The sequence below is a fragment of the Maniola hyperantus genome, chromosome 16 (assembly GCF_902806685.2).
Source record: "Maniola hyperantus chromosome 16, iAphHyp1.2, whole genome shotgun sequence".
Taxonomy (NCBI): Eukaryota; Metazoa; Arthropoda; class Insecta; order Lepidoptera; family Nymphalidae; genus Maniola; species Maniola hyperantus.
This window is the reverse complement of record NC_048551.1, coordinates 4,682,212-4,701,952: the sequence shown is the minus strand read 5'-3', so window position 1 is coordinate 4,701,952 and position 19,741 is coordinate 4,682,212. Positions and strand designations below refer to the sequence as shown.

The following is a 19,741-nucleotide window of genomic DNA, read 5'->3' as shown; positions in this document are numbered from 1 at the left end:
TTTAGTGTTCAGTGAAACGGTGCATTATTTTGATGTACGTAAGAGTTACTTTTTGATAGCAATATGTATGGTTGTTCGTTACGCCATTTGGTTAAAAAACATTTTGTGTACTTTTAATTCTATCTCTAAATAATGTCATATGATGCTCAATCTCTAAAGAATCATCGGCCATGATTTTGTACAGAAAATCAATGTTTGGAATCGCATCATTTTGATACAATCATTTCTACTGGTTTTACATCACTATTATTGTTCTAAGAGTCCCATATAGACAAAATTATTGATCATGGTTCAATTTCCTTTAAACTTAAACAAGAATATCCTGGCATTTAGTTGATTGAATATTATGACAGAAAAGTATGTGTAGAAAAAAAAAATTTAATTTATACTGTCGCAACGCAATCTGGCATCCGTCTAAGCATTGTTTCCTTATGGTCCCTGCGCGCTATCGTCTTTTAACCACTGCTGAGTGCAATTGTCCCAATATGTTGTGTATTATACCTTGTATTAGAGATATAATCAGTAACTTCAACTAATACTGATTAAGTGTAATGTATCGAAGTTTAGTTTATAATTATGCTTTCTTTATTATTAATCATAATTTACTTAGTGACAATTTTTAAGATATGTCAGCAGATAATTTCGTCAAATCATGTAACTTTTTTATGGTATACACAACTGGTTCCGGTGTGTTTACATACCTCAAAATTGCATTGCTTTATTGACACAGGTGAATAAGACTTACTTGTAAGTTAAATAATTATAACTTTTATGTCTACTTAATGCAAGTGTAAACGTTCTAGAAATCTCGCACTGTTCGGTCAATTTTGTAAAAAAATAAAGTAAATTTAATTTGACCCGTTGTTTTTATTGTTCTGGGTGAATTGAAACACAGATATTATGCAATAAAAATAATTTATATATTTTGACTTAAAATATGGTAAACTCGGTAGCATAATTAACAAAATTTTATAAACACTGAAAAATATTCAGCAAATATATTTTTAAAACGGCAATAAAGCATCTGCATTCTTATTTCATGAGCTGGGTACCTGCAAGCAAAAAGTATAAAATAACAATTATATTGTTAATACTGCAAAAAATAATTTTTGTTGCAAATTCTATTTATTTATTTTGTTTTGCTTTTTCAACGTTGCAAACTTGGGATTGATGTACTTATTTGTGCGCGTCACACCTAAAGTGCGTATCCACAACGCACCGATTCCATTTGATTAGTTTCGAACATCAGATTTTGTTGTCCTTAAAACTTTCAAGATTTCAAGAAGAAGAGGATTTTCGAAATAATGATGTTAGAATAGGTGGTGCATTTGTGATGATTCTGTGCTGTGGTGGGTGTGCAACGCTCGCGACCGACTACGCAATGATCACATCCGTGGTAGACTCTGTGTGCGTAACATCGGTGATAAGTTAGTTGCAAGAGCCCCGACTTAGGTAGTATGGCCATGTCGCATTGAAATCAAGTAAGTAGGACGTCCCTGGAGCTAAATCTCGAAGGTGTCCAAGAAAATGCTGGGTAGACGTCGTGAGCGTAGACCTGAGAGCCAATAAACACAAAAAAGCAGATGCTCAAAACCAGGCAAAATGGGAGATATAAACCTAAGTGGGACAACGCTAAGAGACTACAGTAGCCGGCTGGAAATATTGTACATCGACTATTACAAAGAGTTATCGGCTTTGGTCTCTCATACCGTTTTGTCGTTCTCAACGACCAATGACAACGCTCTACAAAACCGCTACCTCTTTCTAAAGGTCAATGTACAATATTTTCTGTCGGGCACTGTAATAACAGGAGCCCGAGGCGCACGTCCATGCGCTGCGTTTCGGGCGCTTATTAAAATTAATGCATCGACGGCAGCGCTTGACTTCCGTTCCATAGATGTTCATACAATTTTAATAAGGGACCGAAACTCGGCGTATACTGGGCGCCGTTATAACAATCTAGTCTTTTAGAGCTAGCGCGCACCACGTTGCAGTGAGTTTTAAAATACGTAAACTTGAATTTAAATGTATCAAAATCCGGTGCGGTGCGCGCGCTTCCATATAGTTCACAGATTTTGCGGGAAAAAAATGTACTGAAATTTACCGAGGTGCGCGCTATCTTTTAGTCGGAACTGTGATGATGATGATACTCACGAGCTACTCCTGCAAGCGCAGGCCGCTGATGGAGAGGAAGGTGAAGGCGTTGTGCAGCGCCACCACGGGCACCGCGCTCAACGCCACCCGCGCGTTGAGGCGGCTGCCGACTGTCGCTGCGGCGGCCGCCATGCTTTGAGGCGATGGAGAACCCCATACCTGAGGACATTTTAACGCACGGATATTGTATGGATACCTATTTCTAAGGATAAATTTACATATTGATATTCCTCGCATGCACGGTATTATTTGAAAGCTAGTCAATACACATCGCATTATACCGAGGCCATAGCCCATAGCAGACAATGCTTTTAGCATCAGTGATTGGCGATTTTGCGTCTGCATCGCGTTTTGATGACTTTCTGCGTTCGATCGCCGAAATAATATAAAATCGACTTGAACGCTGCGATTGTAGATGTTCAAGCTTAGCTTCGAAAACAAATGATGGTAGAATATTTTAATGTAGACTTGGCTATTGTTGAGTAGCGCGTAGTCGTGCAGACTGTAGGGCCTAGAGAGGTCGTTCCGGGAAATTAGAGCATTTCCAATACTTACAGTGCGACGTCGCATCGGGAGAACGACATCGCACCTCAATGCTTTCCCATGAAAATTACAATGCATTGTAGAAATTTTACGGTGCGACGTCGCGTCGCACTGCAAGTATTGTGAAAGGGTCTTTTTACTATGATGTACGCGACAGGGCAATTGAGGTGGGGACGCCCTGCACAGTGGTGCGGGATAGCGCGGGTGGTGTGCGGGCCGCCCCCTAGCCTCACACCACATTTCCATCTCGAGCAGTCACGTACTATACAAGCACGAACCTGGTAGAATATCCTGACATAGAGTGCGGGGCAAGGTTCGCGCTCGTGGCAGTCGTTGAGCAGTTTTCTGAGCGCATAATCGAGGACGGCCTCGAGGTCGGTGCGGGAGATGTTGGCGGCGTGCGTGCGGTGGCGGTCGCACGCCGCCGCGTCCGGGAACGACACTTGACACGTTGAGGGGGACGAACCTGGCAAAATCCCCCTTATTGTAGGTATAATGCATAATGCAAATGTTGAGTTCTCACTCGCCATTTTAACGTTATGCGTAAACACGACAGTTCGTGTCAAAAGTGCGATTTGTCCTTATTATAAGTTTTGACATGACAGTTACACTTAGAGCTAAAATGGCGAGTGAGTTCTCATTTTGAAGATTGCAGGCACCCTATTCCACTAGTCTATTCAAATGGTTACTGGGTGCATCTATAAAGCTTGAAATTTAAATGTTCGTTTTTCCGCGACAGAATGACATCTCCCTCAGCAGTACTATCGAAACATTCGAGTTAAATTAAAAAAAAAAAATTATATTGAGTTCGAAATTCGTGATTTCGATTAAAATGGTACAATTACAGAAATTTTTCAACAGCTTTCTCTTTGCTCCTCCTGTAAAATTTTCGTTTCGTGCGATTCATCTATTGATAGGCTATTGCCTATCAACAGCCTTTAATCCACAGCTTGACTAAGGCCTCTCCCAACGGGAGGGTTTGCCCATAATCACTATGCTTGGCAGATGGCCTGATCTGATCGGGTTTCTTGCAATTGGGTACTTGCCTATGTCATAAATAAATTATTTCTCAGTGATTATTAAATAGAGGGTCTTCCAAAATACGTAAAATCCACGTCTTTTGTTAGTTTTAAGTGTAATAATCATTAAAAATTATCGATTAAACTAAAAAAGTACATGGCATGATTGTGACGTCACATTTCAGTATTTCAAAGAAGCTCGCATACTAAGCTGCATTTTGACGTTTGATAAAAAGTTACTGATTTGACTAGTTGTCAAATACCGTGTTTGCCGGCTCCTCAATTTAAACGTACCTGTAGCAACGTAACAAACAATAGCAGCGACAGTGTTCTCATAGTTCCATCGCCTCGTGATGGCCACTTTGTAGTCGCCCACGTTGCAGCCCGTCTCTTCATCTGTACGAAAATCATGAATATAGATCATCAAAATAGATTAAAAATGGAATAGGTCAAAAACTTCTTATATTGTGGAAAGATAGGGAAAATATTATTTGATACTCTAAATATCTTTGAGTTTTTTTGATGATTGAATACGTGACTGGCCATTTATCCGCCCAAAATCTTAGGTTAGGTTAGTAAGTTAAACAAAAATTGCGTAGTTCTAAACATAATTAAATAACAATTGATTTGATTTATTTTCTCTCAAGGAAAGGGAATCGATCAATCATTAAAAAATTACCATTTAAATACATGCCAAAAAAATATTACCCTACGGCAGCAATTAGTATCGATTCGGTTGTAGAAAAATTTCTAAACTAGAGAAACCTGTTAGTTGAAAACTTTGAACCCAGAGATTATTGTGGAAAGGAAAGCATATTTTTTTTAGACCGGTTTGGAGTTACTGTTAGTTTGATTTATTTATAACCAAACAGGCGAATAGTTCAGCGAATCGATTACGAAAATTTTATTATCATTTTGATAATATAATCTCGATTGTTATGATTGTATGAATTTATAGTATTCTGGGTAATGTATTTTCGGCATTAGTTATAGTCAGCCAATCATAGTTCATTATACGCTCGTCACGCTGTACTTCTTCGTCGTAACACTCTTGACAGAGTCATCACAATCACAAAGTGAGGTTTTTGGGCACAGATGCTATGCGCCTCACGAGCATTCGCCACTTCTCCCTACTGGCCGATAGTGTAGTACACTCGTGCACGGGACCGCCCACAGCGGATTTAATTTGGTCGGTCCATCGTATAGGTGACTTATCTCGTCCTCTGGCACCCTCCACCTTGCCCTATACTACATGACGCTCCATGCATCACGCTGCAGCTGTCATTTTATCGCGACCTACCCCCAAAGTTATAACTAAATTAACACTAATTAGTCCTAATTTCTGAGGTCAAACAGATAAATATCCACTCACATTCGAACCGGTTGTTATCCGTGTGCGCCCACGCGTGCCACTCGACACACGCTGCTCGCGGTAAGGCCTCCACCACAGCGCACTGGACTATAGCGCCCGCCGTACGTCGCTCCAACTGCCTCCTAGCTTCCCGGGCCGCGCCTCGACCGGTCACGTAACAAACGCTCTAAGTAATATTAACACACCGTAAGCACAAGTCCAAACCGTAAATGTAACATTTTTTTCAAAATATAAAATTTTGCAAGAATCAAATTACTAGATTGTATGAATTCCTTTCGTGTTTATCCTCTTGAGATTTTACTGAAGAATATTAGTCATGGCTAGTATCAATAATAGTCATGGAAAGCTGGGAAGCTAGTCCATGTTTGGTGTTTTTATTCTATAAGCATGTGATTGCAGTCCAGCGCATGGACTGCAATCACATGCCAAATAGTGATGATGCAGCCTAAGGTGATAGCGGGCTAACCTGGAAGGGATATGGCAATTTCATTAAATTCCATGCCCTTGCGCGTCATTACACCGGAACGCTAAATCGCTTGGGGGCACGTCGCCGGTAGGGTGGTAACTAGCCTCGGCCGTAGCCTTCCACCAGGCCTTTTTTCACCACCCGGTACAATCACAGTAACATGTTACCTGTACGACACTGCGGATGTGTGCCCGCGAGTGCGCCGCGCGCAGCACGCGCGTCAGGTGTCTCAGAGCGAGCGAGCACTGCGCGCGCGCTCCGCCTTCCGTCAGCTTCATACAACCCGGCACGAGAGCGATCTGCCCGCACGTGCCCAGCACTTCGCCCACCTACCATATAAATGGGTTAGTGTGTTTTTTAGGGCTCCGTATATCCAGAGAAACAAGGAATTCTTCTAGGATCACTTTATTGTCAAGGGGTCTGTCAAGAGCCGTTAAGGAATACAATTTTTTTTGGTTGAAGGAAAAAAATTGTTTGGATGAGCTCTGTGAAACTAAATTGTTATGAAAAAAATAGATAAAGTTCAAAAGATAGAATATCTAAATATATAAAAGGAAAAGGTGACTGACTGTCTGACTGATCTATCAACGCACAGCTCCACCTACTGGACGGATCTGGCTGAAGTTTGGCATGCAGAATGCAGATAGCTATTATGACACGTACGCATCCGCTAAGAAAGGATTTTTGAAAATTCAACCCTTAAGGGGGTGAAATAGGGGTTTGAAATTTGTGTAGTCCACGCGGACGAAGGGGCGAGCAAAAGCTAGTTATGGATAAAATAGTAAGAATAGTGTTTTCTTCTATAAATAAAACTATACCTTAACAGCTTGACTATACGGTCCAATATTCGCCGGCGCCCAATGCGATATTCCTTGAACATGCATCGTCACGCGCTCCTTCGAGATTCCGTCACTTTCCTGGTTATTTTCGTTGACTGCTTTATATGCAACCTAGAACATTTATGCATAAATAAGGGCCAAATTAATTGATTAAGTAAGTATTTTGCACGATAAATCAAAAACCATTATGCCTAAAAATAAGCCTAAATAAAAATGTACAAGTAAAGCCCTTTCATATGATACCCCACTTGGTATAGTAATCTTACTTTGAAAGTTGAAAATAGCAATATTAGTTCATGAACACATTTTAATTTTTTTCTTGTGATGTTACCACAAACTCACGGTTTTTAGATTTTCCCCCTCATGTCTGCTATAAGACCTACCTTCCTGCCAAACCGCATGGTTCTAGGTCAACGGGAAGTACACTTGTGTCCCGAACACCATAGGGTGTTTGGGAGGTTTCTTGACAGACAGACAGACAACAAAGTGATCCTATAAGGGTTCAGTTTTCCTTTTGAGGTACGGAACCCTAAAAATCCTACGTAAGTATAAAGTCTAATTTTTTTAATATTATTTTCTTCGAAATAGTATCAGAAATCACGTCATGCATTGCCAGACACTTAGTATCGTTAAAACCCCCTGCCAAGGCAACCTTAAACTTTTAAACTTCATGGGCGTCTGGCAATACACTATCCCAAATTCGGCCTATTAAGTCTGTCCACATTGTAGTAGACTAAGGCTGAGATCTATAGAGCTCACTTAGACTTTGGTCAGACTCAAGTTTCAGATAAATAACGCTGTCTCGTTTTAACAAGGTCTTAACTTCTTAAGTCTGAGAAAAGTCAAAGTGCGCTCTATAATAGATCTCAACCTTAAGAGTCAGAATCGTGTTTTTACACTTGATTACTTCTAAACTTGTCAATGCGTCTTATAGATTGAGTACAACCGAAAAAGTACAAATTTAATATTTATTCTTATGGGACCACGTTCTTACCCCGTCCAATATAAGTCCGACGTTCTTCGGCAGAGGGCACTGCACGCACACTCGTGTTGGGGGGTTGGGGAACGAGAAAGTATCGACGTAGACATTGTTGAGTGCCGCGTACTCGTCCATATCACGCATGTATATGTTCACTGAACATATGTCGGGTAGTTGCAAGTTTACCGAGTCGAGGAGGTCTGAAATTTTTATAGCATGTCAGTTTATATTTTTTCAAAGTTTTTTGACGCGACGATCAACGTGGTTGTCTGAGCAGCGCCATAATGGTAAACGCAACCATTTCTTCAACTCAACCATCAGGCCAGACCTGAGCCAACTTAGAAATTATATATTCCTGAGACCCGGCGCCCACTGGTGGCACAGCAAAGCAAGGAAGTTTTCAAAATAGACCATAATTACATGACGTGTAAGTTGAAATTTCAATGAGAATAGTAGTGCTTTTTGTCCCAGGAAATCAAACAGTTTCTTTGGATCTTTCTGTTCTTCTTGAGTTCTCTGGATTTTTAAAAAGCTAAATCCACACGGACGACGTCGCGGGCATCATCTAGTAACACATTTTGGTATTTTATTACATAATTAAGGACTGAATATCATGTACAGTAACCGGCCGAAAGTGATGAACATCGGCCTTTAGAATGACATTGCAGGTTCGTAGAGCGTTGTCTCTGTCACTCATACCAACATGACGTTTTGTCGGTCTCAACGACCGAGATAGTGCTCTACAAATATGCTATCTCCTTCTAAAGAACGATGTTCATGTCTTTTGCCCGCGTACTGTGAGTACTATGTTTTCTAATTATTCATTTTATTAGCACTGTGTGACTAAGGTGACTAAATAATTACTTTATTATTCCTAATATACATAATAAGTTGCACCCAAACAATAACAAAGTTAAATAATGAGATAAAACTGACAACGATAATGTACTGGTAGTGCATACTATCTTATCGAGTGATCTGTCATCTTTTAAACAGCATATAGTCCGTACAAAATGACTCCTTACGCGCCATTTTAACTCTATCGGTCAACTGTCATGTCAAAAATACGGTTCACCTTTAAAATAAGGACAAAAATCGTACTTTTGAAATGAAATTTGACACATAAAGTTAAAATGGCGCGTGAGGAACTAAATTTTACGCGTTATACAACAAACATCAGTGTTGCCATCTTTCTGAACGCTCCAGCCTTGAAAAAATGTCGGGAAAATCTGCCTTATATTGATGGCTGATGCATTAAAAATCAGGGTTGGCATTGGGTTAAGACAAGTGTTTTAAACATGTTTTTTTTTTAAGTTTTAAATTTAAAAAAATGTTTTTTTAACTGTTTTTTTTGTACCCTGATTAAAAGTATGTCAAACATTATGCTATTTATTGAACCATTTTTTGCCGAATATCTTATTTCTAACTTAAAATATTATCAGACATGAAATGACTGGTTTACATGCAATGTAAGCAGTGAATTTTCACGTTTATACTAAAATCATGAAAATGCCTTGAAATACGTTCTTGGTAGAAACGAAGCGAAAATATGTTAGACAAAAGGTTTTTTGGTAGTCAAATTGATTTATACACAAAAACATCCAGTCTTTTATAAACTTACTGACAAGTATTAAACTTGCAAAAAACTATTTTTATGTGACATCGTATCGGAAGCCTAATCGGAGAATGGTTCCAAAATAGAAATTAAATATTTGTATTTAATGTCTATTTTATTCAAAAATATTTCCCGGTTTTAAATTAATATGTACCCAGCTACACTACTTTATCTAAATTCATATATTAAAATCCACATATAAATATAATGGTAACATCGCGTTTAAAATCTGCAACGCAACGCATCTAAAACGCCACCATGTATTTTAGGTTATTTTTTTTATAATAGAGATGTTAGTAATTAATAAATCATATTTATCATTATTTAACTATTCTTTATGAATTCATTATCAGGATTTTAAGATATAAGTGTAGATAAAGGTAATTTTGATAACATTTTGAAAAGGGTTTTTAAAAAATTTTCTTCATTAAACTTATTCACTAATGGCAACCCTAAACATAAATCATGCACCAAGTAGCACATAAAAGAAAAGCTCTTGCACAAGTTTACCTACTAATGAGTTTCTTCATAGCGTCCGTAGTCGCTACAGCCGTATCGACACCCTCACCGACTATGCCTCCGATGAAGTACCACCCGTGTCTGTTCCCGTATATCGTTCTATGATCCAACACCGGCTGTATTTCACTGGACCCGTGCATTTCATCGTAGTAGTATCCATCCTCTACACTTTCCTCATATTCATTATCACTTAAATTAAGCGCTTTAACATTGTCTCCGGAGTACGTAAGTAAAGGGTTAAGTTCATTTTTGTCAACTTTCTCTAATTTCTCGATAGATTCTAGTTCGGTCTCACTCAGTTCCATATCACTTATGTCGCTAAACACTGTATCGCTCAAGTCTTTTACAAAATCTAATGAGTTTCTCACAGTTGGAGGTAGTTTGATTGTTTCGTAATTCTCTTTATGCTCTAAGTGTAATTTTAAGTTTAAATAGCCAACAGAAGCTACTGGGTCCTCGGTATGTATCACCATTTCTTTTTCATCTCTGTGGACAAAATATTCGTTAAACGGACTTTAAACGATTCGAACTTAAAAAAAAATTAAAAACACGACTGCCCTTCCAAAAAATGAACTATAAACTAAAATATTCACAGTGAAAATGGCGCCTTACATCCGCCATATTGATTTTTTTTAATTTATATTACTCGGGATGATTTAAGGATTCTAGCGATAGCGGATAGCCCATACATCCAAATCTGTTCAGGCATTTAAAAGTTATAGTGGAATAAAGAAACTCACATACATACATACATACAACTTAACAAGAACCTTGAATACTTTTACACTTCTTATTATCGGCAGTTGTGTAAAAAATAGAAAAATTTAGTTGCCTATAAGTTGTCTGCATGCTAAATTTTAGCCCAATCCGTCCAGTAGTTTGAGCTGTGCGTTGATATATCAGTCAGTCAGTCAGCTTATATATATTTAGACTAGCTCATGCTCGCGACTGTGTGGACCACACGATTTCCCAATCCCTATTTTAGCCCCTTTAGGGGGTTGAATTTTCAAAAATCCTTAGCGAATGTCTACATCATAATAACTACATGCCAAATTTCAGCCCAATTCATCCAGCGGTTTGAGTTGTGCGTTGATAGATCAGTCAGTCACCTTTTCCTTTTATATATTTAGACTAGCGACCCGCCCCGGCTTCGCATGGGTGGCAACTTGCAATGTAGATACTTATGTAGTGTCACTTCCATACTAATATTATAAATGCGCCCACCGCCATCTCGTTTTGTTGCGCGGAATATTTGTTAATTTTCGATGGAAGCTTGATTTCTTCCAACATTTTGTTCAAATATCGTCATTTCAACAAATTAACACAAACCAATATTAAACTATACCTATAAACCTTCCTCTTGCATTACTCTATCTATTGGTGAAAACCGCATTAAAGTCCGTTGCGTAGTTTAAAAGATCTACGCGTTCATACATACAGACAGCGGGAAGCGACTTTATTTTTTACTATGTAGAGATAAATAAGAAATATACTCACATAACTAATTTCTTTCTAAATAGCGGACAGTCGAGCGTGAAGGTCTCGTATTCGCCACCCTCACCACACACGTTGAGTCCATATTTCTCCTGCATGACTAGAAGATGGGGCTGGATTTCTTTGAGCGTCATACCCAGGTGTATCCGTGGATCCAGACCTAACGCTGCCACCTATTTTGTAAAAAAACACGTCATTTTCTGAAATGTCCTGCCTAATGCGACCGGCGAGTGCCGGGCAATGTGTAACCGCTGTTTGCGGAATGCTTTCAAATCCTTTGTTTATATGGAATGACATACTAAAAATAACCAGTTAACCTAACTATTTTTATGTATCAATAATCTATAATATTGTATAATTTGACTGAGTAATTTGAAATTGTACTGTTTGACATTATATACGAGTATAATTAAGTGACTAAAGTTTTCGATTTTGATTATAAATGTTAATATTAATTTCAAGCTAAATATTTGCACACTGTCGGTGACAGTCGATTGTGTAAGGGACTGTTGTGTTATTGTTAACTTGTTATGCCCACAATTTTGCAAACAAAAACATTTATTTATTAATTATTATTTATTACAAAAGTCGACAAGCTGGCTAGCGATTGCATATAATATACGCCAATATACTTCAGAGGACCATAAGACGAGGCAGTGTCGCAGAGAAGGCACTTGTTTGTTGGAGTTAACACCTAATTTTACTAAAGGCTAACGGTTAAATATCATATTAAAGGGCTCTTTCGAAAGATAGAAAAAGAAACTAGGTGTACGCGACAGGTTGAGATGGCAACCGGGGAGGTAACGCCCCGCACACCCCCGCGCTAACCAGTTGTGGGCGAGCGTGGGTGTGCGGGGCATACCCCCGCCTCATACCCCGATTGCCATCTCGACCTGTCGCGGACTATAAGTAATCAATCAAACGACACAACACAGTGTTAAGTTTCCAAGGAAAGTTAGGAAAGTACAAACGAGTTTGACTAAGTACCTATACAAACAATTTAACATAGCATAATACAAAACATTATATTTTGCTCCGAAAATCTTACCTACTTATAAAGTTACATAATAATCCATACTAATATTATAAATGCGAAAGTGTCTGTCTGTCTGCCAGCTTTTCATGGCTCATCCGTTTAACTGATTGATGAAATTTGGTACAGAGATAGCTTGTATCTTGAAACACAGTTTTCACTACTTCAGGAGGCAGGGCCTCACACTACAGCCTGTCAATATTAGTTACATGTTTGTTAAGATAATAAAGATTATTTTTATTTATTTTATCCTGGGAAGGACATAGGCCACTTTTGATCCCGGAAAATCAAAGAGTAAAAACCTAAATCCACGCGGACGAAGTCGCGAGCATCATCTAGCATAATCATACTATTTTGCTTAGCAAGAACATACTTATAACTTTATAAAGTCATTCCATTCACTGACTAACCACAAGGACCACAAATCAATATAACGACAGTAAATAAATACGAGTCTACAACGAAATTAGATATCCAAGGAATTTGATACGAGTATCAGATCTTTGCATATTTTTAAACTTTTAATATTGACTTTCAAATAATTTAGTCGTTGCTCAAGTTTCAGATACAGAAAATATGATACGTCGTGTCTTTCCTCTCATAAAAAGTCTTCTTTGGTTTAAGATATCTTAACACAGTTCTAAACAAAAACACGTAACCATATTATGAATAAGTGCTTAAAGCCGTTTGCATATCACAAGATAAATCGGTACGCGTTTCAAGCAGCACCTTTTTCAGCTTTTTGCGAAAGACGGACGTTGTGTTGACAGCATTTAATTACGCGTAGAGTAGCAGCGAAGGCAAGCAAAGGCGAATTGTGGTTCTACAAATTCACAAATACCTACCAAAAAAATCTATACTTTGTAGAAACTCCTCTGCCACAAACCCCTACCAATTTCGCTCGCATTCGCTGTTTCAGCAACTGCAAAAGCGAACGGGCGTTCAGTTCGCTGTCTATCGGACACACCCACAATTCGTCTTAGCTCGCCTTTGCTGTCGGTCTGTTTATGGCTTGACGCGCCAGATAAATAGGTATGGTGCCCAATATAGTCAAATCAGCAACTTTTTATTAAACTTCAAAACGCTCCCTTAGTATGAGAGCTTGTCTGATACACATAGATGTGACGTCATAATATTTATTTAATTTTGACATGGCACCATCTCATTTCGGAAGACGGCAGCATATTATACATAGTTCGCGTATGCAGAAAAATTAATATTGACTTTTTTTAATAAAAATAGCGAGCAAACGAGCAGGCAGGTCACCTGATGTTACGTGATTACCGCCGCTCATGAACATCTGCAGCACCAGAGGAACCGCCTATGCGTTGCCGACCTTTCAGAAATATGTTGCTCCGCCCCTTGAATAACCCCATGTAATCTAATGTACGACCATCGGTAGTATTTGTGTAGGTACAAAAGATAGATTGAGGTCGAAGTACATCCGTTAATGCAGGCACCGTCAGACAATTAATAGATAAGTGGAGTCTTAAATGATAAGGTCATGTTACTAGCTATTAGTATCGACTAGTTAATACAACCAATAACACAGTGCGCCCAGTCAATTTTGTTTTTTTATTTCTGTTTGTAATGCTGTCCTCTACCAGAGGCTGGCATTTATTTGGGCTATCTGAACATTGAGCGCTCCTGCGCAATACAAGGACTGGTAGTTTTTTCAGTACCATTAATGGCGTAAGTTCTTCAGCCAAAACATTCTTATTTGGTCAGATGGTCTTCTGACTTTTTTCCATTGAATTATGACCAGAAGGTCGTATTTGTTAGGTATTACTCATAATGTGGCCGTAGTATAGGTACTCCAAAAGTTTACATTGTAATTTCCAGCGTTCAATATACCTACTCAAACTAGGTAAATAACAATCGTTTGTCACATATAATATAATACTATAAGGTAGATGGAAAGTTAATAAAATGATCGATGGGAAAATATTTATGTATGGCAATATGTTCATACAACATGGACCTACCTATAGCGTAATAAATAAATAATCACCTTATCTTACAAACAAATATTTACGAGAATAAAACAGGCAAACTATATACGGCAAGTGTGGTCTTCGGCACTTTTTAGAAAATAATTGGGCATTGAGTATTGTAATCTAATTAATCTTTTGCACTTACATTTTTAACAACAGCAAAGCGAAAATTGTGCCATTCCGTGATTAATTTAGGAGTTTCTATAATATATATTTTGTCTTTTCAGTTTAGTAAGTTTTCTTTGAAAACTGAAGTGAAGGAAAGTTTCACGTTATAGTTGTAAAAAATGATTTACCATCCCTGCTATACAAATAGACTGTAGGCAAGTAGGTGTCTAGCTAATTAATATACAAAGTAATAAATATAAGTTAGGCACATCAATATTATGACACACCTATTAATTATCCTATATATGTAGATAAAATACTTATGGTGATAAATAATTATTTGGTAAACATCACCACAATCTAGTTAATAAGTAATCTGAGGTTAATAATGTGCTAAAACAATGTATATTGTTTACGTTTGCATAAACACTGTCTGTTTTTGCCCCGAAATATCTCGATAAACGCCCAACGAGATATGTAATAATAAACCACTGAATGATTATTATTGGCCAATTTCTTAGTAACTAACACATGAAGTTTGGACGGTTGTAACCGGTTTATACCTACTGTATGCGGCAGAAAATAATGTACATCGGCCTTTAGAATGTCATTTCGACTTTGTAGAGCGTTGTCTCTGTCACTTACCTATATGACGTTCTGTCGGTCTTAACGACAGAGACAATGCTCTACAAATCCGCTATCTCCTTCTAAAGGTCGATGTACCTACATTATTTTCTGAGCGTAGTACAATTTATTTAATATGTATACCTAGATTTTACCCTCATGTTTTCTTTGTTAAAGAGACTGATCCCTGTCATGGGCTTTCCTGGTTTGGGGGTTCAGGAGCTCTTTTAGGTTAGTTTGTTTCAGAACAGATAAAGATGTATTATTATCGGTATGTTTTTACTCTCACGGTTCGTGTGCAAAATAAATATAAAAGCCAAAAAGATATAAAATACACTTACTATTATTGTGATTAGGTATAATGCCGTTTACGGCGTTCCTATAATAATATGACTATCCTATATAAAAAAGTGTAAAGGCTGATTAAAATTAAGTAATAAAATAGTGTTTATCTTTAAAATTGTGAAATCACTACCCATATAAACCCGAAAGTGTATTTGTTTTTGGGTTGATTGGTTTTCCTTCAATCACGTCACAACGGATCGACGTAATTTTTTGCATGGGCATATTTTAAGACCTGGAGAGTGACATAGGCTACTTTTTATCCCAGAAAATCAAAGAGTTCCCACAGGATTTTTAAAAAGTCCCGGGCATCATCTATTATTATTATTATATAAGTTGAATGTTGTACTAGAACCTTGATAATGATGGCTTCAACACCACTGGCTATCATTTCCTGCAGCAGCTCTTTCTGGTTTCTCCTCCACAAGTATGCAAGGGATACTAGACCTAGCCTCTGACATCTAAAAACAAATTGTACACCTATTCAAACTAATACACACAAGGTATAAAAAAAAGTTGAATGAATTGATTAATCAAGCTTTTAAACTATCATGAGTAGTAACCATTATGAATATAAATATACAAGGTTACAGGAAAATAGGACACGATACCGTTAAGGGGTTATAGTACAGGACGTTAGATATCAAACGACCCCTAAAGTGCTTATGCAAAAGTGTATTGTTTTCAAGTTATTCATTTTTTATTTTTTTCTAGGGTGTGTGCCACTTTAAAAATTATTGAAAAAAAGAAACAATGTATTTCATCAGATTTTTTTTATTTCTTGCTAGTACATATCCTTGTTAATAATAAACAGTTATAAAACAAGAAATATCTTCTAGCATTTTAAAATTACAGCCCAAAAACAGTATAAGTTTTCGATTTTTAAATTTAATTCTTTGAATAATGTGCAAGTTTTCTGTAAAAATTACCATGGCACTTATCCTGCGGATTATTTTAAAAATATTTACGTATTTAGCTATCCATTAGTAACCATAACAGAAAGTAAGTATTTTAAACGTACATTTGACAAAATTAATGACAAATATTTCACTTTTCCTTTATCGAATGGCTCCAGAACACATTGGCCCAATAGGTTCAAGGAACATGTACACGCTGATTGCAAACTACGCCAATTTTTTTTGAAGTTTATAGGTTTATAGTTTACTGTGCCAATGAGAGGCTCTTTATATCAGCAGTATAAGTATATCCGCTGGAGAAGGAAAATAAAAATATTAAACACTTACACATTCTCCACCCTAACTCTTTGGTAGTCTGACAAAATGGCTCCACATGCCACTGCATCTATATCTATTTCATTCTGGAAAAAAATATATACGTTATTATGCTACTGAATATACTACAAAGTATCATCCATCATCATCCTGATCAACCCATCACCAGCTCACTACTGTGCACTGTCACCTCTCAGGATGAGAAGGGTATGACCCAGTGGCGTGCACAGGGTTTGAAGCCAGGGTAGGCATTAGTTAGGTAGGAACCTGTTTACTGGCAGGTCATAATGTAAAATTTGCATTGAGCTATTACAACTGGGGTAAGCAGTGCATTTATGCCTCTATGACCTGCATGCCACTGGATGACCATAGTCTACCACACTAGCCAAGTTGACTTAGTAGACTTCACACAACTTTAAAAACATTATGGTCAACTCTGAGGCATGCAGATTTCTTTAAGATGTTTTCCTTCACCATTAAAGCATGTCATATTAAATTACTTAAAATGAACATAACTTTCAAAAAGCTAGAGCTGTGTGCCCAAGATTGAACCCACAGCTTCTCAAATAGGAGACAGACGTCTTACACCCTAGGCCATCTCAATGAAATACTATTTAAAGTATTTAAGTATAAAGATACATATTAATCATACAGAACTCTCTCCACATGACTTCCACACACCCAATTGTCTGGCGTTTACAAAATCTTATCTTTCGGATGTCCAGAACCTTACCTTAATTCTTGCCAAAAGCCTATACAAATCTTCCACCTCATCATTGTCAGTTGGCTTATAGTTCCTGCCTTGGTCCACCGCAACACCGGATATTATCTCTCTGTATAGAGGCAAACCCATTGCCTCCGCATACAGGGAAATACCCTGGTGACCTACTGTCTGATACATGTAGCTGTCCAGTTCATCTAAAACAAAAGAATCATCATCATCATGATCAACCCATCGCCGGCTCACTACAGAGCATGGGGCTCCTCTCAGAGTGAGAAGGGTTTTGGGCATGATCTACCATGCTGGCCATGTGCGGATTGGTAGACTTCACACACCTTTGATAACATTATGGAGAACTCTCAGGCGTCATGTTTTCCTTCACTGTTAAAGCAAGTGATATTTGATTAATTAAAATGCACATAACTCTAAAAATTTAGAGGTGCGTGCTTGGGATCGAAGCCCCAATGAATTTTATTGTGTTTATATTTTAAAGTGATATTCTCACTTGTTTGTAAAAATTATTATTCATTATTACAGCACAAATAAATTATTTATTTAGTAAAAATAGACATACTGAGTTTTATTTAATTGTTTTTCCATATTTACTTAATAGTTTACATCAAAAACATTGATCTTTTCCAAATAAAAAAATTAGAAAAATTTATTTGTAGCTTATATATATTAGATTTCAAATATAAGGGGACAGTATTTTATAAATAAACATGGTAGTATTTAATATGCCTAATATGCCTATAATTATATTCATTCATTAAGTATTTATATTCATACAAAATACAAAAGGCATGATTATTACTAATATGTCTATACTAGGGTAGATATAGCCATAATAACAATAAAACTAGCAGCTGGCCACAATTTTGTCTATACTAAACAAATATGTATAGTGAAAGTTGCGTCAAAATCGGTACAGCCGCCAAAATGACTAATCTTAAAAAGTTTTTCATCAAATTTTTTATATTTTTGGGCTTGATTTTGTATAAATAATTATCAAACCATTTTATGAGCTTAGAATTTCATAATCACAGACAACTTTACTTAATATTTTCTTATAGAAATATAGGCAAGCCTATCGAGTATAACCTAACAACAGTCGACAGTCAGCCATGGAAAGCAATGTTGAGTCCAGATTGGAGCGTGTTTGTCTAGAAGATATAGATATATTACTCAGTAATATAATAAATTATTTGTATAGTTACAAGTGATAGGTGAATAGATGTGTTTAAAATGTCAGAAGTAACCTTTGAGAACAGGTTGGAGGTTGGCCAGCGCCACGATCGTGTGGCCGGCACCAACACACTGCATCATATTGTAACAGCTGTCCTTCCCACCGCTGATCAACGCGACCGCCCTCATCTTCGACAGCTTCAAATATCACAATAACAAACTAGCAGTAATTACATAACAATCATATTAAATATTTGTGCGAAAACAATGACGATTTCACAATGCGGTATTAAACTATTGAATATTCTTCACGAGACCACCATCCTCTCTGTATTGGGTATCGCGTCACCCACGTTTGCTCACTTCACAGCGAGCCTGTGTGAAAACTAATGCACGTACACTCATTATCTCTAGTACGATAACTATTTAATTAGAAGAAATGAAATTCTATACACTGAAGCACATCAACGCGCAACAAAAAAATTAAATGTGACGAAAAATGACAGGCGACAGCAGCAGCAAGATTGACACTTCATCAAAATTCAAATTGACATTAGACATGTGTCTATGCCTTGTAGTTGTATTGCCATGTGTATGCAGTTCTGCCAACTCTACAGTAGAAACGGGTAGAAGCGGGGATTTTTAAATAAAAGCTGGTCAAGTGCGAGTCAGCCTCGCACACGAAAGGTTCCGTACCATCAGAAGAAATAACACCTTTTATTTTATTTTCATTTTTGTAATTTTCTTGTTGATAACAAGAAAATTCTTTTCTTTCAAGAAATTGTTTTCTTGTTGTTGCAGGTACAGATCGCGCGGCGAGAGTTTGGCTTTGACCTTCGGGTGGAGGGGATTACTGCGCATGGGTACTGTCACGCACACAATACTTTTCCTTTTTTATGTACCAGGTTGGATATTTGAGTGGGTCAAAATTCATGTACAGTGGTAATAATGCTAGAAAATAATACGAAATAGATAAACTTCTTCATTTATTAAAACTATTGATAGTTATTTTACTTATATAAAATGTTTATTTCCTTTTAAAGTTTACAGAGACAGCGATGAAAATTCTAAATAATTGTTTTTTAATAAAATTATTTATTCCAAGATACATGTAAAATTGGTACATACAAACAAAAGAAAACTTAAAATAATTATTAAATACAAAAGTTAACATTAAAAAAAAGTCTTAGCAGCAGTGCTATTCAGATTCTTATATAATAAACAATTAACGAAAATAGCAATTCACTTGTGAACCTGATTGTACAAACAGAGGCAGGGAACGACTGGAGCAGTGGAGCTCCAATCAGAGCACCGCGTGCGCCTACACACCCGCCCCGCACCCCACTAATTGCCCGTTGATACCCAATTTCTGATTTCTGCGCAATAACGGTCAAAGCCAAACTCTCGCCGCGCGTACTGTAAGTCAGTCGCTAAGAGTAAGACAGTCAATCAGACAGTTGCACTCGGTCAGTCAGGCAGTCGCATGTAGCCGGTCGGACAGT

At 37.4% G+C, this 19,741-nt stretch overlaps 1 protein-coding gene across 1 annotated transcript; it reads right to left on the bottom strand.

Moving 5' to 3' along the window:
- Positions 1–898: 898 nt before the first annotated feature.
- On the bottom strand, positions 899–18,735 carry LOC117989566 (uncharacterized). The gene is made up of 14 exons (XM_069503705.1): positions 18,314–18,735; positions 17,067–17,251; positions 16,346–16,419; positions 15,457–15,562; positions 11,004–11,173; positions 9,502–9,992; positions 7,388–7,572; positions 6,373–6,504; positions 5,722–5,883; positions 5,089–5,254; positions 4,011–4,112; positions 2,976–3,163; positions 2,155–2,313; positions 899–1,052 (listed from the first exon to the last, which is right to left on the bottom strand). The coding sequence occupies exons 1-13, from the start codon at positions 18,426–18,428 to the stop codon at positions 2,158–2,160; spliced, it is 2,232 nt and encodes a 743-aa protein (XP_069359806.1). The 5' UTR covers positions 18,429–18,735; the 3' UTR covers positions 899–1,052; positions 2,155–2,157.
- Between the last annotated feature and the right edge of the window lie 1,006 nt (positions 18,736–19,741).